Source organism: Chlamydotis macqueenii, chromosome Z (assembly GCF_036417535.1).
Source record: "Chlamydotis macqueenii isolate bChlMac1 chromosome Z, bChlMac1.mat, whole genome shotgun sequence".
Taxonomy (NCBI): domain Eukaryota; kingdom Metazoa; phylum Chordata; class Aves; order Otidiformes; family Otididae; genus Chlamydotis; species Chlamydotis macqueenii.
Genome location: NC_141593.1, coordinates 32,885,306 through 32,906,946, shown reverse-complemented (window position 1 = coordinate 32,906,946; position 21,641 = coordinate 32,885,306). Strand labels below are relative to the sequence as shown.

Genomic DNA, 21,641 nt, shown 5'->3' with positions numbered 1-21,641 from the left:
TTTACTGGAGATATAAGTAAAACCCTCATCTGCCTCAGAGGTGATGATTTGGTAATGGAGGTGGTAGTGTAAGCTCTTACCTCAGCAGGGTACGAGTTAAGTAAAAATCTGTTTAGCAGAAATGTGTGTGGGGACAGGACTGCTCTATGGTGAAGGCACTTAGTCCAGCTGATACAGTTCTTAGTTCAATACTAACGTAAAAACTGAAGATACTAATAAAAGGAACTATTTTTTTTTTAGACATTTTCTGGATGGTTAGCTAGGAACTCAGTGTATTTCCTGTTAATTTTCATACTTATATTTTAAAAGTGCTTTCTCACAACTCCTCAAGATTTTTTTGCACCTCTGCCTGATTTTCAGCTCTCATTAGATCCTGTGATTGGCTTTCAGTGTACTTTGGTCTTTGTATTATAGTTCTGGGACTGTGTTGATACTGTTGTTAGCTGGTGTATATACCTGTCTATGGTTATTTATTAATCTTCTTATCATACTGATTAAAGTATTGTCATCTTTTTCAGTGTACCTTGAGGATAGTTTTGTAAAATCTGGAGTGTTCAACGTGTCAGAACTTGTGAGAGTGTCCAGAAGTAAGTTATCATTTGCATTTAATAATTTCCAAAGCCTGCTATAATCAAGTGAAGGATTTTTTCTTGATTTTTTTTTTCTCCCCAAGATTTAAGATGCATAGGAAATGCCTATAATGACACACAACTTTGGTATCTTTGACCACAATATTACAGTTCATCTTGGATGTTTTTGTAATAAAACAAACAGAAGTGTACTTTCGCCTCTTTGATATTTAAGGATTGAATCAATGTTTTGTGTCCCTCCGTGTAGCTTAATGGATGGATATGTCAATAGGATTACCACACATAACAAAAGTTTCTGTTTGTTAACTTGCAACTTTTTAAGGTTGTCTTACACATCCTTGGATTTTCTTAAACCATCTGATTATTCTTTTAGTTTATTTTTGAATTTGTAACTCTTAAAAGTAAAATCGCAGCATGGATGTAGAGGATGACTAACTTAATGCATTATATGCTTGTGTTTCTTTTACTCATAGCACTGGATGTAGTTGAATTTCTAATTACATTGGCTTGTTTTGGCATCAGAAATGTTACACACACAAACATGCAAAAAAAAGAAAAAAAGGACAGATGAAGCTTTTATAGAAGAAAGAAGAAAAAAAAAGTGAATATAAATAAGATCTGTTTCATTGGCATCTAATAATTTGCTATAATAGTATGACTTAAAACCAGTGCATATTTTCATTTGACATTGCTTTCTGAACGCTTCTTTTCTCCCTTTAGTATCAACACTATTAAAGTATTTATCTTAAGCCTTCATTAGGAAGTGAATAAAAATACTTGAAAGTTATAGTTAGAAGTGTCCGCAGTGGTGCCACCAACATTATGACAACTGAATGGTCCAGGAAAATCTCTTTTCTGATGAGGTGAGGACAAAACCAGTGAGACACATGTTTCCAAAACTGTCTCTCCAAATTTTGCACAGGAATTAATTCATGCCAGGTCAGGATGCTTGAGGAATTCAATTAACTTAGTGAGGCTTAAGGTGAATGTGTCATTTCGTTTGCTGTGGTCAGAAATTAGTACTCAACAATTAAAATTATGTTAAGACCTTCAGCAAAATATTGAGCATTGCCATCCTGCTGTGTTACGACTTACTGAGTTTTGTGCATGCTGAGTATATGATTTTGCTGTTTTAGGAGGCTGAGGATGTGCAAAATACAGTTTTCTTTTAGCTGTCAGGTGGTTAAATACATTTTAAGGTATCAAGGCATTCAGATTAAGAATCAATATTGTAGTTCCGTTATGAAATCATACCTTCTGCAGCTGTTATAAATGTTATACTTCTAATAATAAGCTTTATAGCATGTGGTTTCTGTGGGATTTCTTACCATGCATTTGTTTAACCTCAAGCCGCAACAGAGTTGTACTTTAACTGTCAGAAAAAATACAAACCTCCAGATACATTGCACAACATGCAATTATTCTTTTAAGTGCCAAAGGTAGTTAAAATGCACAATGTACAGACAGTGAACAAAGGTAAATACACCACAATATGTAACATATAATTTATTCTTGAAATGCCAAGACGCATGGTACACAGACTCTGTAAGGAGGTGCAGATAACACTGAGTGTGTGTTTGCATGTAGGTGTACACATGCAAAGCAGTGTGGGTGTACATATGCCAAAACCTGTGGCACTGGGTGAAAAAAAAAAAGAGGCAGCAAAACATGCTGTCATCACGGAAGGCTATTATTGATACAAAGGAGTTAACACTAAAGGAAAAAGAGTTTATATGTCACCAAGTTTGTTCTTTCCAGTTATTTGAGTTCCTTAATAAATAATGTTAGCTGTCCTTATAAACCCTGCCTCATTCATTACAGAAGTCCTTCTACAGATGGCTTGAATTTGTGCTGAGGTTTGTGTTACCTTTTTCATATTGATTATTTCAGGTTATCTGTTATACAACAAATGTATTATGTCTGCATAACTGCTGAAGGATTTCTAGGGACTGGGGAAGATAATTCACTTTTTAGATATGTAAATATTGACAGAACTTGTCTGTTCTTGATTTCTGCAAGATACAGAAAATTAGATACATGTAGTAACATCTTGATGTTTTTCCCAGTGGTAAAAAATGAAAAGATGGCTAAAAAGATATAAGATTATCTTTGAACTCATGATGATGATGTGTTTTTCAGCACCCATAACACAGGGAACTGGAGTGAACTTCCCAATTGGAGAGCTTCCGAGCCAGCCGTATTACCATGATATGAATTCGGGTGTAAATCTACAGAGGTCCTTGTCCTCTCCACCGAGCAGGTAAAAACTTGAAATGAGTGCTAGTGTGAAACCAGGTTTAATAGTGTAGGACAAGCAATTCATAAATACGGTCAATAGACAACTATTTTATGAATTTCCACTGATTTTGTGAGGTAGCCTACTTACATACATTACCATAATCTATGTATACATATATATGGTACAAATCTTGTCATTTGCAGTTGTGTCAATATTACCTGTCATTGCTGTTGATATTGAAGACAATAATAACTTTTGTCAGGGTTTGAAGGGCTCACTAAATAATCTTCCAAGAGAAAAGCAATGCATCCTGAATCTGCTGCTGAGTTACAGGAAAGTCTAGCAGCTGGGAACCTGCTGGCAGGGCTCGATGCCATGGCGTGGTTGCAGGCACAAAGGCTGTCTTTGAGGGCTCCCTCTTGGACCTCTGTCTTGAATGATATGCTGGGACAGATACTATTTCCTGTGGAAAAGATGTTAGGACACGTATATAAAGACAAGGTATCTTTATGTGTGGCACCACTCCAGCTCATGAAAGTATGTTTCCTGCCTCACCCTTACAAGGGGCATTTCCCTGCACCGTAGGAACGAGGAGGAGCATGTGAAGTTGTCACAGGGTCTCTAGTGTTTCTTGAGGGTCTCCATGGGCCTGCTACAGGGAGTTTGATCGTGGGAACCCACTTCTTCCTTGCTTCAACATGCTCCCTTCTCCCGAGTCTGAGAAAGATCTCCTTCCAGTCCTTGTGGCAGGCCCACAGAGGTGGAGAACCTGCTGTGCCTCCTTCTGACTCCCAGATAAATGTACTGTCTGTCACACCCCAGGGATCCCTTGCTTTTCTGAAACTGTCCGATGTACCATGAAATCATAAGCACTACAGGATCTCTCATTGCCCCACATTTCTGCACCCCAGTGTACCACGAAGTGTCTGCACAGTGGGACAGGATTTAACAGGGCTGTCAGGGGGCTGGGGTGCTCTTCCACCAGCACTTGGTGCCTCTGAGTTATTTTGCTCATGTTCCCATATTTCATTCCATTGTATTTTTGGCTTGGCCGTTCACGTACTACGTTTTAGAAATCCATAGATTAATTCTCACAGTGTTGTCATAGTAATAATAATAATAACAACAACAACAACAACAACAACAATAATGATACTGCCACCACCAGCACCACCATTAAAACCTCAACATAACAGCTTCAGTATATATTGTTACGAACAAACTTGACTTCCCTCCACTGTATCAACATGCTGCCTCATTTTATAAAACATGACTTGAAATTTGGACCTGTTGTTTTTAATTAAACTAGTCTAAAAAGAAGAGTCTGTGTTTCAGGTTAAACCTCTTTGAAAAGCTTAGGATTTTAACCTGGTGAAATACAGTAAACTACTTTTTTTTTTCCATGTTAACATATTCAGAGAAGTTCCTGTTTTACCTTGACTTTATTAGTAATACTTTTCCAGTAGTTTGTTTTGCTTTCATCATTTCTGCATAGTATTTAACACTCTCATGACACAACCTTTCTTTGGTAGGTTACAGGAACTGGTTTCTTGGTTGTTAAGCCAAATGTTGTTTGACTTTTATATACTACCCATTCATGCCATCTCTGAAATATTAAGTCATGTGAAAATGCTAGCACATACCTGCATTACATATTATTAAATAACATCTGCTGTGTAAGTTAATGTAAACTCTAATATTCTCTTTTTCTTTTGTGCTCTGTATACCTGAGTTACTTTCTATTGAAATATTTGTTGAAAACCAAACAGTTTATATACCACTACTAGCTACATAATGTATTCACTGACAAATCTCATATTACTTCAACAGCAAAAGACCCAAAACTATCTCCATAGATGAAAATATGGAGCCGAGCCCGACCGGAGACTTTTATCCTTCTCCAAATTCACCAGCTGCGGGGAGTCGGACATGGCATGAAAGAGATCAAGGTGAGTAACACAGGACCATTTTACCTCAAAGTGTATTCAAATATACAATGAATCTCTGCATCTGCCTTTCTGTTACTGCAATAAAATTATGGCTTTTTAGAAGGATTATTATTTTTATGTCTAGTATGTGTATTTGCTGGTTTTGTAAAATCTAGTTAAAACCAAGTCAACAAGATATGATATAAACAACCACATAATAATTTTTCCATCTGTTGACTGCCTTATCTATTGTTTGAAAAGATGTATGGCAAGTGAGGTACTTGATATTGTGTACTCTGTGATCACCCTGCAGGATTTTGAGTACAATGGCTTCAAGTAAAAACCAAAACATCTCCATGCTGTGGCTGAGTCAACACTAGTGTACTTAGTTTCTATTTTACCATGACAGACTCCTGTATGCGCGTTTAGCTCATGCTAGTGACTCAGCATAGGTCAAATAGGCTTTTTTCTGAAGAGCCCACACATAGCTCTGTGGCACTAAATCCGTATGTTGGTAAGCACTGCTGTGTTTTGAGTTATCAGAAGCAAGGAACATGTTTGTGTGGAGAAGAAAGTTATGGCTGTCAAAATAGTAAAATTACTTGTCATCACTTTCCCTCATGTTGTCTTAATTGATACTTTATAAACCTGGATGCCAGTGTCGTCTTTTCCCTCACCTTAGTGATGTGGAAACGTGTTTAAACTCGCATGTATTTGAACAGTGTTAGTTAACAGATCCTGTGGCTGAGGTGCTGCAGCTGTTTGGAGAGTCCGTGAAAAGTACAGCACAGTATGTAAAAGTGAAATAGTGAAAAAGACATGCTGTTGCTTCCTCTGCTGATCTTCCAGTGTTTTCCCACCTTTTTCCCCGTCCACTGCTCGTTGTTGCACTCAGTTCTTCAGCAACCAGCCAACCCTTTGGTCTTGCTTCATTGTTATATCATTTTAGGCTTCTTTTTTTTTCTTTCTTTCTTTCTTTTTTTTTTTTCCCCTGCTAAGTTTTCTCTTTCATCTTCATGTGTAAAGTAGCGTATGATTGGTATTTAATTTAGCTGCCTTTTATTTTCACTTTTTTGTTATAGCTGGTCTCTTTTTAGTCTGCTTCTGCCTACCCTCTGATCTGTGTTCTCTCTCACACACTGTTTACTAGTCCTTTTCTTTGTTGTTTCTTTTGTACTTTTTGTTTCTCGTGGAGGTGCTGATATTTTCTTATTTCTAGCTGTTTGCACCATTCACTGTTGAATTAAAAAAAAAAAAATCTTGTCTGTCGTTGCATAACCAGATTTAAGAACAGCAAAATAGCAATTCTGCCAGCCAGAATCTTCCTCCTTTTGTAAAATATTTTCCTCGGTGACTGTTATCTGTTTCGCCATGACGCTTCATTACAATTTTTCATAAAAGGCAGGATTATGCCTCAACTAATTTTTGTGCTTTTAAAAGAAATTATTTTTGTGATTGTGGGGAAAACAGCTAATCGTTCCTCTCTGAAGTGGTCTCCACACATCCCCACTTGTGAAATGAAGTCCTTTTGTGCTGCTGAGTGAGCTGTAGGGGCTTCTGAGAAATGCAGTACACCATGGACAACTGAGCCTGAGTCCTGCTGACAGAGCCTTTCACAGATGGTCTCTATAGCTCCCAACTATCTCAATTGCTTTTTAGCAATTAAAAAAGAGTTTTAGCTCCTGAATCATTCTGCTGTGCTCTGTGAACACTGGATTTGTTCAGTTTTACCAGTCTTCTTCGTGTCACATTTATCAGTAGTGAACAATGTTATTGTTCAGATTGCTTGAGCAGATTTACAATTAACTTTTACTTAATTTCTGTGCCATTGAGTAGCTAGACTTGGGGACTGAAACAGCCTTTAACTCTCTCTATATGTTTCATAAACCAGAGAACTCCAGAAGATGAGAAAGAGAGAATAAAAGAGAGAGACTTGAATCAATGTATTTTGGTTTTGCTTCCTGGAGTTTACATTCCTCCCTAAATATCCTGTTTTCCAGCACTGCTGTGCCTAGTGAAATTTTACCAGATCCCTGGCGAGAAGTTGTCTTTGAGACACTATGAGGGACTTTGTTTTTTCCATCCTTAAAATGTCTTTTCAGAGGGACAGTCTGAAAAAGCCTTATAGTGGGGGAAGTAAAACCTTTTTCCCCTAATTATTTATGTTTAGCTCAAATCACTTTCTGAGGTTATCCAGCTGCTGTGGAAACACTGTAAGGTAGTGACCACACTGCCTGTCCTTGGTACCTGGCTTCATTGGGAAGGGCAATGTGGCAGCTCCTGGCATGCTTGCTCTGCTGCTAATTTGTTAGATCATTTTCGTACTAGCATGTATCTGTGTAAAGCTCCTTTCGGTCACAGAGATCTTACCTAGATATTATTTTTGTGAAAACGTATATTCTGTTTTCTTATGCCTGTAAGCACAAAAATAATAGAAATAAAATTTTGGAGGCAGTTTCTATGCCAGAGAGCTCAAGGGTGCTACTTCCCTCTCTCCCATGGAGATCTGTGTGTCATATGAGGTTGGGCATAAATGAAAAAAAAAAAAAAGGAGAAGCTGTTTGGGATCACTTTTGTGTTCATCCACTGTCACCAGGGGATGCTCATGTAGTCCCAACAGGCACTGCTTTTCCAGGCAGTCTCCAAAGGTCATCAGCACCAGAAATACGAATCATTCCACAGCACCCACAAATGAAAATATGCAGAGGTTTCGTGTTTATGCATAAGTAGCTTCTCTCCTACTTACTGTGATGCAGTTTTAACTTTTCTAAGAGAAACAAAGTCAGAGGTAGTGTTGATATTAAGAGATAGCATTATTGACTTATATTTCATTGTCTCTGTTTTGAACTTGACAGAGCAAAGTTTCTAACTTTTGACCTGAAATAGATCTAGTTTCTTCATCTGCCTACCTAAATGTAATGTATTTTCATAGAAATAGAAATTACATAGATTTGAAAGATTCTTTTATTATGAAGTTTTTTCGTATCTTTATTTAGCTGCATTTGTAAAGTAGCAGGAATGAGATGACAGTGGTAGCTTGGAACTGGAGAGAGTCACAGTAAAACAATGATACAATGATAGCTGAAACAGGTTGGAATAAAGTAGGACTTTGAGACGTGTCTAAGAGGTATCTAACTATTTTGATAGAGGGAACAGGACAAAGATTAATGGGTAACACAGAAATATACTGAGATTAAAAATGTAACAGATGAAAATTTGCAGTGGGGTGGAACAGGTTAGATGAACCTTTTTTTTTTCCTGTGGAAAAAAGGCATTTTCCTGTGGAAAAAAAAATAATGTAGTTTTAGTGGGTAAGTAGACATCAGGAGAGGAGTGATTCTGTATGAATGATTCTGTTGTAATGCTCAGTTTCTACAGCTTCTCTACTGCACAAGCATAAAATCATAGAATCTTTAAGGTTGGAAAAGACCTCCAAAATCATCAAGACCAACAACCAACCTAACATCACCATATCCACTAAACCATGTCCCAAAGTGCCACATCTACGTGTGTTTTGAACACCTCCAGGCATGGTGACTCCACCACTTCCTTGGGCAGCCTGTTCCAGTGCCTGACTGCTCTTTCAGTAAAGAAGTGTTTCCTAATCAATCTAAACCTCCCCCGCTGCAACTTGAGGCCATTTCCTTTCATCCTATCACAAGTGACTTGGGAGAAGAGACCAACATCACCTCACCACAACCTCCTTTCAGGTAGTTGTAGAGAGACATAAGGTCTCCCCTCAGCCTTCTCTTCTCTAGACTAAACAATCCCAGTTTCCTCAGCCACTCCTCATAAGACTTGTGCTCCAGACCTTTCACCAGCTTTGTTGCCCTTCTCTGGATGCTCTCCAGCAACTCAAGGTCCTTCTTGTACTAAGGGGCCCAAAACTGAAAACAGTATTTGAGGTGTGGCCTCACCAGTGCTGAGTACAGGGGCACAATCACTTCCCTACTCCTGCTGGCCACAGTATTCCTGATACAAGCCAGAATGCTGTTGGCCTTCTTGGCCACCTGGGCAGACTGCTGGCTTATGTTCATCCAGCTGTCCACCAGCATCCCCAGGTCCTTTTCTGCCAGGCAGCTTTCTGCCCACTCTTCCCCAAGCCTGTAGCATTGCATGGGGTTGTTGTGACCGAAGTGTAGGACCCAGCACTTGGTCTTGTTGAACCTCATACAATTCACCTTGACCCATCAATCCAACCTGTCGAGATCCTCTGCAGAGCCTTCTTACCCGTGAGCAGATTGACACTCCCACCCAATCTGGTGTCATCTGCAAACTTACTGAGGGAGCACTCAATCCCCTCATCCAGATCATTGATAAAGATATTAAACAGAACTGGCCCCAGAACTGGCCCCAGAACACTGCTTGTGGCCAGCTGCCAACTGAATTTAACTCCATTCACCACGACTTTCTGGGCTCAACCATCCAGCCATTTTTTAGCCCATTGCAGGGTACACCTGTCCGAGCCATGAGCCACCAGCTTCTCTAGAAGAATGCTGTGGGAAATGGTATCAAAGCCTTTGCTAAAGTGCAGGCAGATAACACCCACAGCCTTTCCCTCATCCACTAAATGGGTCACCTGGTAGTAGAAGGAGATCAGGTTAGTCAAGCAGGACCTGCCTTTCATGAACCCATGCTGGCTGGGCCTAATCCCCTGGTTGTCCTGCATGTGCCAGTTGAGTGCACTCAAAATGAACCACTCCATAATCTTGCCTGGTGCTGAGGTCAGCCTGACAGGCCCGTAGTTCCCCACATCCTCCTTCTGTAGATAGGCGCCACATTGGCAAGCCTTCAGTTGCCTGGGACCTCTCCTGTTAACCGGAACTGCTGATAAATGATGGTGAGTGGCTTGGCAAGCTCCTTGACCAGCTGCCTCAGTACTCTCGGGTGGATCCCATCCAGGCCCATAGACTTGTGAGTGTCCAGGTGGCCTAGTGGGTCGATAACTGCATCTTTCTGCATTGTGGGGAATTAATTCTGCTCTCCGTCCCCGTCTTCCATCTCAGGGGGCTGAACACCTTGGGGATAACTGGTCTGGCTATTAAAGACTGAGGCAAAGAAGACATTAAGTACCTCAGCCTTGGTGACAAAGGTGTGCATCATGAGGGACAGGAACATGACTACAGGAGTACTTGTGATTTATCCAGAATGTGGCATTTGTAAAACTAAGAAAAAGAAATCTAGCCCAGCTGCAATAAAATCTTCCTCCTACCACAGTCTGCTTTCAGTTGTAGAACTCCAGATGTTGTCCTTTTTGCTGTTATCTGTCTTCTTCCTGTTGTTTTACTTCCAGAAAAGTTTTGATCAGATTTCTAGATACTGTGTTTTGTAGTTTATTTTAGGGGAGTTGGCTGTTTGGAGATGTAACTCTGTGCAGAAATAGGTAAGCATATCTGAAAAATGAGAACTTTAGATGGCATAAGGTTGGTCAAAGCCAGTCCACGAAAGGTTATGAGCAGTGGCTTTATTATCCAATGCTCTAGTATTGTTATGCATGTTATTGTTCTGATGTAAAAATAAAAAAACCTCTAATTAAACAAAATTAGTATTAAAATAAATTTTTATTTGTATTTATTGAAGTCAGATTATATGTCCTTATGGAAGAAAAGAAAAGATTGTGAAGCCATGATACTGTCTTGGAGGTTTACCTCATTGGCTTGCTAAAGTTTGTGACTGTTTTAAAATTATACATAACCACAAGAGTATGTGTAACAGTTTCAAAAACAGATTAAAAATATTACTATGGATTTACAATATTGTTTTTTATTTCAGATACATTCAGTTATTGTGGGAAGATTCTGTAGTTTGTGCCATTATTTTTGCTATGTTAAAATACTTCAAATAGTTCTCTATTTGCATTATTTTTTTGAAACAGGTGTGAGGTCTTCCTGCAGAACAAATAGGCAGGTTTATAACTGTAAAGATTTGTCCCAAACATTCACTCTACCATTAGCCTTCAAACTAACCATCCTCCAAAAATCCTAGAGCCTAAGAAAGTGAAAAGTCATCTCTGAGAATGGTGCATTACTGAGAAATAGAGCCCTCACATGAAAATAGGAGTTCAATTCCTTGTCTACTGTCAGATCTTGTGCAAGTTATTTGTTCTTTCTTGTACCTCAGTTTTTCCAATTGAATGTCTTGTTAACTTCAATAATGTCTGGATCATGTCTTACTCACATTTCTACCTGTTGGAAGTATATCTAGATCTAAAAAGTAGTTTGCTGTAAATCTCTTGTAGTATTACTTTTTTTCAGATTGCTGTTACTCAATTCTTTACGTGTTTCTGTATTAAGCAAAATTTTGAGTTCCTACAGGTGTGTAGTAATACTTTGTGAAACAGATGGAAGTGACTGCATTAGTAAATTTCTGAGTGTTTTAGAAATTCTGAGGAGGGTAAACTTTTATCCAGTAAAAAAAAAAATAATAAAAATCACCCTCTGCATTTGGGAGAAGAAGTTATTAAAAATGTAACAAAACTAGGAACTAGTGCAGTGGGTAGAAAACACTTCAGATGTAATAGGCTAAGAACTGTTGGTGAACATCTTGATTTTTAGCTGGTAAGTAAATCAGATACTTTTTCCTCAACTCATAAGGAAAGAGGAATATCAGAAGAACAGAGCACTGTGTGTGCACCTATGGCTTCCCTTCTAAAAGCTAGCTTGACAAAGTGCATTAACATAATTGCAGACAATTTCAGTATTTGTCCTTGAAATCTGTTTTACTGGTACAGTGTTACAGCGCTGTGTATGTTGTAATAAGTAAAACAGGGGTTATGACCAGTGCGCACTGGTCATGATAAAAGTGGAGAGATTCTTGTGGATTTCTATAGTAGTCAGGTATCTGGAAATACTGAATGTCAATATACAATTAAGTGAATTTTAATTTTACAGTTTCTTCATCATGTTCACTCTCTTACACCTCACCCACCTCCACCAACAGTCAAGAGACAAGATGCCAGCATACCATTAAAACTGAAACAGCTGGACCACCTTCACCCGTTGATTGGCCAGCAGCTGTTGGACCCTCCACTTCTCAGGTCCCGACCCCCTTTGTTGGATACCCCTCTTCTGGACACTTGTCCCCTTTTGCTTTCTCCCCACCCACTGGACACTCCTTCCCCATTGGGGTCCTTCCTGATGGCTCTTTCCTTCTTGGGCCTTCTTCTCATGGACCGTCAAAGATGGATGTTCTCATTTCTGAAGTGAGGGAGCTAAAAGAGGAAGTAGTTAATGTGGTCCAGGAGTTGAGAACGGTAACAGATCACCTTGGCCTTTTGGTGGCCTGTGTTGGGCAGAGTTCAGGATTTTTTCCAGGTCCTGGTGCTCCTTCTGAAGGTTAATGCTTTAGAAACTCATAGTCTCCATCTAACAGATTAATTCATCTTGCAAAGATTTACCTTGATGAATATCTGTTAAATGCATTTCTGTGTTTTTGACTCAGTCTGAGTTCTCAAAATCCTTGTATGTCAAAGCATGTTTTAAAGCAATTTATGTCTTGTTAGTGACTTCTGTTACATCTACCATTGTATTTTTTAATGTTTCAAAATACTTTTTAGTCAATGTATACACACACGTGCACATACCTTTCATATATATATATACACACATACCCATGCACACCTTATCAGATCTATCTGAATTTTCTGTGTTTTTAACTAGTGTAATGTGTGCACGGTAGTCAAATGCTGCCACTTGATAAGTTTTCATAGCTTCACTTTTGTAAAGTGAGAGGTATTTTTCACCGAGCGTAACTTTTCAAAGTGTATTTCCAGAGAAAATTCTTAGCCATGTCTTCTCTTAGCCTTTTGGCTGCTGTGAAAGTGGCATCATGATGACAAACAATAGCATTAGCAAGGAAGACTCATCTGGGAGGCCAGAGGTTGGGTTCCCCTCTTTCTTCCTGGTTGCAGAACAAAATGTTGGTAGTGTTCAATGAATAAGCATTATGTCTACTTGTTAAACATCAGTAGTTCTGCCATGATAGTTACAACATATAGTTAAAATCAATAGGGAATTGGTTTACTTTTGGTTTCCATAGTGGCAATTTTACAAGAAAAACTGCTGGTACGTAAAATAAGTTAAACATTGCTTTCATAAAGATGGAAAGTGCTTCCTTATGCTTAGAGCTTGAAAGGCACTAAGTGTAGAAAAATAGATGAAGGAGCTTTCAAATGCTTATTTAATTAAAAAGACAGTGAAAGAGAAAAAAAAATTCGTGAGCAGAACAGTAAAAATGTTGTCTTAAAATGAGTGAAGTTGCTTGTACATCAAGAAAATTTACATCTTCCATTATTGGGTGAGAAAGATATTAAGTTTACACTCTCTCCAAAAATAAAGCAACAGAGATTGTGTCTGTTTTTCTGTGTTTAGAATAGCTTTAGACCAATTTACAACTTGTTCATAGTGTCTTCAAATATTCAGAGTAGCAGATAAGGAAGTTTCTATTCTGAGCAGAGCAGGGACTTGACTTTTTCTTCAGCCCATGTATACTTCAGTTTCTGAATGAATGAAGAGTAATAAAATGTTTAGAAATATAGACAGAAAGACAAATACAGTAGGAAGCATACAAAAAGGTTTGCTTTTTTTTTTTTTTGCGTTCCTGGAAATGGCTGTTATTTGCTCAATAAAGTCACTGTAAAAAATCTCATTATAGGTTCTTTGTCTTTTATTTTCACTAATATGTTGTGGCAAGGCCTATTCATGTTTTCCATGTGTGATTACTGAGTTAAATACACTCAGGGCTAGCATATGCATCTCTATACACATCAGTGAGAGATGTAAGTGCAAAATGATACTTTTCTTGTATGCATAGCATTTATGCTGTGATTATAGTATGGCAACATCTTCTTACCTTGATGGTGACTCTAGATGTCCTTTGATTGAAATTAGTGACAAAATGCATGTCTTAATGCAAGATGTGGCCCAGGAGCTATTATGTATAATTGTTCTGTTCCCAAGTTGCTGAATAAGAGATTTCATTAGTATTTTTGAAATTGATCAGCTCTTATTAGAAATTGTAGTTTAAGTATTATTCTGTATGGTCTAACCTATGTGGTGCAGAATATCTTCAGTTACCAAAGGAATAGGTATTTAGTATCTCATGAATCAAAGCTGGCTGCACTGACATTTTTTTCCACGTACAGTACATCCATGAGATGGAAAAAATGAATTTAGCCCACATATTGTAACTTTTTTTTAGGCACCTCTCCTTTTTGCCTTCATTGATAGATTCTTTGTTTCTGTACTGTATATATAGATACGTTTGAAAAGGTTCTTAATTTATCTTTTTTTACTGCTTTCATACAAACTATATAAAACTTGATCAAAGTAGTACATTTCCTTGTGAGTTAGTGATTTTATCTCAGTTCAAATCCATTCCCCAGCTGGATCTACTATTAAATTAATACGTCACACCTGTTAAACCATCCTAAAGTGTTACCAGTCTAGACTGGAGTAGTAGTATGAAGGAGAAGCCATAACCTAAATGCTTCTAAATCAACAATGTCCCTTACATTGTTTTATCTCAAATGCCTCTTTAGTCTTATTGCATTAGAAATTAGGAATACTTTTCTGACTTTTGCAGTTAAGGTTACAATGTTGATTTCATTTTCTAGCTGAGTGCCTTGAGTTCTCGACATTAATGAGATGTTACAGCTGTGTATTTTTCCTTGGAGTTTGGATGACTTTCTGTAGGACAATTTAATAAATGACTAAAATGTACTCTAAAGTCTTTATAAGTTGTTTGGCTTTTTAATTAGATTTTCTCACAGTCTTCCATAATACTCTTCTGTCACAGCTATCTGCTGGAATGACTTCTCTTAACAATGATTCATAAATGATGAAACGGCCCAGTCCATTTCTGAAGTGTAAAGTTAAATAAAAAAGTAGTTGAGCACCTAAGGTACACTGTAACTGCTTAAGGGGTATTTATGACAGTGCAGAGTACTGAGAGCCTGATGTGGGTTTGTTAATGACTGTATATATATTTGTTATAGTACATTCTTTGTGGCCATAACATTTTATTTTTGGTCTCATGCTTCTTATCTCTGTTTCCAAAGTCAGCCTCATTATCTGCTGTGTCTGCTCCATGTTTAACAGGTAGCCACCCCACTGAGCTCTAAGTTACTCCTAAGTGCTTCCCATAGGGCATCTGATGGGCTGCGCTGGTACAGAGGTGGTTGGATAAACGGAGTCTGAAGTTGTGGGAAGAACTGAGGCAGGAGAGGCTGCGGAGGCGAAGTCTGGCACTCTGCTGCCGGTCCCCCTGGGTCACTGCAGAGCTGGTGGAGACATCTCGCCTCCCTCCAGCAGCAACACTCCAAGTTCCTGTAGTCTCCGTGGTGGCACCTGTGTCTTGCAGGTCTCACAGCTGGACAGTGCTTCTGGTGTGAAGCATGTAGGGCGAGGAAGGCTGGCCAGCTTTGTGCCAGCAGATCAATGCATGGGAAAAAAAAAAAGAGATTTTTCTCCTCACAAGAAACTGCAGGTATGATGACATAATCATGCTGGTTATGAATGTTTCCCAGGACGTTTACTGTTGCTTTCTGATGAGGGGTGGCAAGGTGGGTTTGAAGGATGAGAATGAAGAATTGCTGCTCGCTGTTCTTGCGGGATAGCGTGCCATAGTTTCAGCCTAATTTTAGTGAGAATAGATGTAAATTTAAATAGAAATAATCTCTTCAGTATGGCAGTTAGTTACTTACCTGTCGTATGACACTGTCAAACAACTGTTGTGGGATTAGGTCCATATGTCCCATCCTACTGTTAAACATTTTTTGAAATTGCTTTGGGATGTGGATGTTTTTGATGTGATTCAATATTAATGCTCAGATCTGACTATCATATCTTTCCTCCTCCCCTGTTTTATAAACTGCCCTTCCTTAAAACTGAAAAAAATTAAAGAAAAAAAGTTACTTTTGAGAAATGTGTATGCAGCTTTCCCAATTACCCTAACTTAAATAGCCATGCACTAGAATTACACTTTTCAAAAGCTAGTGTATATGATTTTAACAGGAACTGTACTGAGTTGTTTTGTTTTCTGTCCATGAAAAGTAGATAATCAGTAATGCAGTGAAGAAATTGGGTTATCCAACTTTATATAGGTAGGCACATATACCAACAAAAAGCATACTACAACTTGATTGTACAGAGACTCACCTGGGTTTTCTGCTCCCCCTCCTCCCTCCCTCACCCCCAGTATGCTGGGAGCTATAAGGGCAGGTAGATGCAACCCTTCTGCCTTTTGTCCAAATCCCTTTCTGTTGAGGAAAAGAAAATCATCAAAGTTAACACATTGCACAGAATGTAACTGTTGGCAATGGACTACAGTATTCTGCAAGTCTGCATGTAGGCAAGGATGAGAAGAATGACATGTTTACTCCATCTAAAGGCTTTCTGACTCTGATATTTCAGTTGTCTGAAAGTTCTCGCATCACTTTCTTCTTTTATGTGTATTAATACTTACTGAGCAAGGCAAAATAAAATAGTGTAATTTATTAGAAAAAATTAATAGAGAATGAACAAGGAAATAATTCAGTTGCTATTATATGAAATTTACTCATATTTCACAGTAGCTTTTCTGAATTGCAATATTGTTGTAGTGTTTTGCTTGCCAGCTTGCAGTACTGAAAATGGCATTGGAAGAAATTCTAGTCTAGTTCCTCTTAGGTTTTTTGCTACAAATCACAAAAGAAATGGTTTCTCTGTTTTGAAACAGCAAAATAGTAGAAAAGAATGTTTGATTAGCTGTGGGCATGATTGCTGATAGGAAAACCAATGTCACAGTCTGATAGACTGGATTGTGCAATATCTGAGGTGTGCATGTGAAAACAACATTGGTGCTAAGTAGGCTGACTTGAAGATGGGAGGATATCAAATCTTTGTACACTGAAATATTCTACTCTAGTATAAGATTTTCATAGGTAGAATGCTTTTCTACACTTGATCTAGAAGCAAAAATAAAATTGAGATTGAGTTTTTAAACGTGAAGAGAGCAGCTTTCTCTGAACCTTAACACTGGCTGCTCCTCAAGTTCAGAACACTGTCATCTGCTAAGCAACATGCATATATGTCTTCATGTAAGACCTCACTGTTTCAAAAGCGAGTACAAAGTCCTTTACACTGGGAGTTGCTCTATGTATCCCAGAAAGTCATGAAACAGAACTGATCATGATTTGTTTGGTTGGTTTTGTTTTGTTTGTTGATTTTCCACTCAGGAAAACATTGCTTATCAGAACTGATTTTTTTTTCATGGAAATAAATTTTTAGGAGGGCTTGTCTCTGGCCTAAGAGAAGATATACAGTAAGGGGGAATGAGACACCAACAAGCCAATTATTAGGGCATAGATTTGGATAATGAGAGAGCTAGACGCAAATCCTGATAACTGCCTGATACTGAATAGGAATTCTAGCAAGTCCTTCTCTGTTCTAGGCATCAAGTATCTCAGACACAAAGCTGTTCAGGCACATCTGTCTTTTTCTCCTATTTGTCCACAAAAATATGTCACCATTCCTTTTTTTTTTTTTGTGAAGAAGAGAAATGAATTAAAATGTTTTGATTTTCAGGATTCTTGATTTCCATCTAGCCCCAGTGCCTAGTCTTTAGGAGAGATACAGCAAAGCATTTTTCTTACAGATGAGAGTGCTTTAGGGCCACTCAGCTGTCAATATTCAGTGTTAGGTGCCTTATTAAGACTTACAGTTGAGGAATACAGAATGCTTACAGCATTAAAGGGAATCAGCCTGAGCACATCTGAAGATTGCAGAGTGGCGCTGCTTGTTCTTCACTTGCACAGGTGTAAAACAAAAGTGATTCTCCTGAGCACAGTGGGATTTGTCACAATTCATCACCATCATCCAGCTATCTGACATGAATTTAAAATTTTACTTAAGTTTTCACACCTGCTTCACACAAGCGTACATACCAGATGTGGTGGAGGCAGGGGAGAGTGAGGCCCAGCTGGATGTGATGTACATAGTGTATCCTGCCACCAGAAATGATGCCAGGTACTGCCTCTGGGAAAACAGCAGTTTGTTTAAAACTGTAGCATGAAAGGATGCGTCTCATAGCTTGCCAGTGGTGCTATGGACTCCGTAGCTTTCCTGCTTTCACTATGGTTATATATACAGTAAGTTGAACGTTGTTTTATCTTGCTTTCCCTGGAGGTGATGTTACACTAATGAGCTGTAAATGAATCTTTACAGATTGTTGTCTGCAGGAGCGTACCTTGTGAAGAAAGACTCATGAAACTATGCAGTAGAAAAGATAACAATAAAAAGAGTTAAGAATAAACTGGATTAAAAGATATTTAGTATTGTTTATGAGTTGTTTTTCCTCTGTTCATGAGCATGTCTCATGAAGAAGAAAGTGAAGCTGCCATGTTGTGGTGGTAAGCAAGAAAGCAGATCAGGTGTCCAGAAACAGGCAGGTGGATGTTTGAACTTGCCCTGGATCACTGCTCGATTCCAGCCAAGTTCTCCTAACAGGTGGCTTGCTGAATGGTGTGCCAAGGTGACATTCGTCCAGGAACTGTCTGGATGACAAGCTGCTTCAGGGCTAAGGAAGAGGGTCTTTGCTTTGATGAGGAAATTGCCAAAACTCATGTCTCATTAGTGTTTCCTAAAGTTCTTTGGATGTGAACAACAGCTTAATTAAAGGCTGACGTAAAAACATTTCTGCACACTTTCCCCATGGCATTATAACACATTAGAATTGATCAAAATTGTTGCCTTGGGCTGTCTTGAAAAGCCATACATCTGGAGCACCATTTATGCAAGCTGCTGATGAACAGGCTACATATGCTATGCTTCACAGCAGCTCTTCTGCCTTCCTATGTAGACAGATTTACCTTGTTGAGAGATGGGGTGATCTAACACTTTTTATTTGCATAAGCTCTTTTTTTCTTTATGTGATGCTTTAAAATGTGTAACATGCCACTCATTTAGGTGCATACATACTGTATCTCCACAGTAATATGTGAATACAGGCAAGAGTGATTTGGTACAGCACTGAGAATAAAAAAAAAAAAAAAAAGCCCATTTTTCAGATTTTAAGACAATTCTTGGCAGGACAGGACACAGTGCCTGATTAATGTGGACCTTTTGATAACTTTGTCCAAGTTCTTTTGGCATCTTTCTGCTTTTCATCTGCACTTAAAGTTTTGTTATTTTTTTTTCTGAAAGTTTAAAAATAAATGGCACTTGAAACTGTTTTTTTTTATTTTCATTTTCAAAGTAATAAGGATTGGAATCTCATTCCTGAAACTTTGACGCAGACATAAGAGCAACTGGCCTATTTTTGTGACCTCTGTTTGTCATTCATTATGTAATTATCAGTATATAACTAAGCTCTGCATAGCTAGTACACTATATCTCATGATGTGGAAAAAACAAGACATGTTTTAAAATGAGACAAATATGTGTTTTCTATTATGTGGAAGCTACAAGTGAAATAATAAGAAGTCTCACTGCCACTTTAACTCATTCTGTTTTATTTAAAGGCACTGTTTCTCATGAGCAAAATTAAAGGCAGTGAAAAACTGCTTTGCATTTTTTTCCCCTCACTTTTTTTTTTTTTTAACTGACAGCTCTCCAAAGAACTGTGACTTGTATATTTTCCTATTTCTCCAAGCCTCCTCACTGAGTCAAGGAGGAGATGACTGCAGCCTTCCTTCCTAACCTATGCAAACGGTTATTGTTCTGTCTTCCCTGTCGACTGCATCTGTTATTTGGTAGTGGCATGAGCATGAATGCTCCGTTAGGATGACCAGGCACCCACGGGGAGAGCCTTATGGGGTGCGGGGGACAAGGGGCTATCTGAATTACTTCTCAATGTGAAATGCATTGTTTTAACAAAGAAGCTGCTGCCTGCACTTCAGCCATTATTCTTTGCAGTTGCCTATGCTATATATAACGAGAATACTTCTGGAAGTACTTCGTGGTGGTGCGCTGTGCAGTGAACGTTAAAGTCGCTGTTTTGGTGGGTAATGAGTATTTTTATGGTGGTACTGAATTTTCTATTCCAGACTACCAGTCACGTTCACCTTGATGAGGAAACAGTCTTCTGTATGAGATGTTAATTGTATTTGCTTTGTAATATATGCCGTCTGTTTTCTATGTGCTAGCTACAATTTTTACTTCTGTAGCATAGGAGCAGGAATAAATTACACATTTTTTGAGCAAATGCTAGGGTTATCATAGTCACCAATCTCCTTTTCAGTAGATTCTTTTCAAATTAGTGATGCCACTGGGGGGTTAATGGATACTCTCATTACATTGCACTTCACATAGCATACTTCTTTCAAACAACTAAAATATTTTGTTTTTGAAAAACACAACAAATTTTGCTTGTTTAATGAAGTACCAGTCACCAACCAAATTAAATCTCTGTTGCATTCCAGAAATCAGAGCTGCTGATGCATGCAGACCTTCAGGAGCTAGGCAACTCTTTCTTTCATTAATTCTTTTGTTGAATATGAGCTTTACATATGGAAAAGATTTTCCAGTTTCAGGCCATGGTTTATTTTTTCCTTAGGGAAACTTAAGTGCAGTACTTCTAATTTGAAGTAAAATTAAACTGTTTGTACATTCTCTCTTCTGTGATAGCCTATATGTGGTAGAGTCAACAAGATATTTGATCACTGATAAGTTCTGTGACAACTACTGATGACCACAGCGTTGTAGTTGGAGGTTGTGTCTCCGAGCTCTTAGGCACAGTTATCTTTTTTCTCAGACGGTAATATTGCAACATTTCGGCAGAGACAGAGATTATGCATGCACAGAACCACGGTACAAAAACAATAGCTAGTTAACTTTTTCCTGGGTTTTTATAAAACTCTACATCTGTTGTGGAGGTGTGAGAATTTCTTGCTCTGATGGAACTAGGGCCTTATATGAAGAAGCTAGGGCTGTCATTTGAGTAGAAAATAAAACATTATGAAATATTTGAAAATCATTCCAGAATTAATGTACCTTCTTGTAAAGATTTGCCTACGCAAAACTCAATTTAAAAAAAAAATCCATCTTGCAGTTTTAAAAATTATTTCTTAGCTTAGCAGAATGTATTCAACAAAGTTGTAACCAGTTGGCAACTTGGTCTTTGCAACCTGCTTGATAGATTCAAAGAAACAAAATATTCCTCTGTTTTTTTTCTGCAACAATTTATTTACCAAATTTTTATAAGACAACTAGAGGCACCTTTGTCAGCACTCAGTGTTTTTGATAACAAAATAAAATTGCAACAGATCAGTATAATAAAAAGCATGCAGTAAACTTTGTCATATCTGTTAAAACTGAATGAGTCCTGAATTGCTCTGTTGTAAAGCAATTCCTTGCTCTTGCTGAATGTTTTGCTGAATAAAATCCTTTCTCAGCAGCTTTCTTGAAGAGGTGAACCTTGCAGGGTATCTCAAAAATCAGCAGATGTAGTAGTCAAGACCAAAGGCGTGCTGGGGAGTTGCAGGGGGATGGAAGAGGGGCACTGGCAGAGTCTGCTTTGGGTCTGGTGCCAGTGCATATGTAGGGCTTGACAGTGGGATGGGGCAAAGCAGACAAGCGGTTGCTAAGTTTGATGGATCCTGCTCTAAGTATGGCTTCCAGGGTGAAAACCCACTCTTAAACTCCAGCTGGTTCAGAAAGCATGGGTGCACTTGGGTTTCAGTAGGGCGCTCAGATTTGGCATGCCTTTGACTTCCAAGATGATTGTATGCCCCCCAGAATAGCACAGTACAGTGTGTACCAATATTAAAAGTGCCTGAATCACTTTAAGGGCTAACATGATCCAGGTAAGAAAGTCTGCATCGTGGCCCCAGTCCAGTAAAGTACTTAAGAAATTACTTTTTCATTAAACATGAGTTAGTCTCATTGATTTGAAATGGAACCCACTTAT

The 21,641-nt window shown here is 38.4% G+C and overlaps 1 protein-coding gene across 4 annotated transcripts in view; it reads left to right on the top strand.

The window, feature by feature from the left end:
* The window catches only part of NFIB (nuclear factor I B), a 177,697-nt gene that overhangs the window by 110,502 nt on the left and 45,554 nt on the right, over positions 1–21,641 (top strand). For all 4 annotated transcript variants that reach the window (XM_086770112.1, XM_086770109.1, XM_086770111.1 and 1 more), the window contains exons 4-6: positions 519–587; positions 2,730–2,850; positions 4,660–4,778. In XM_086770112.1, coding sequence (XP_086626238.1) covers positions 519–587; positions 2,730–2,850; positions 4,660–4,778 — 309 coding nt within the window. The remainder of the gene's footprint in view (positions 1–518; positions 588–2,729; positions 2,851–4,659; positions 4,779–21,641) is intronic.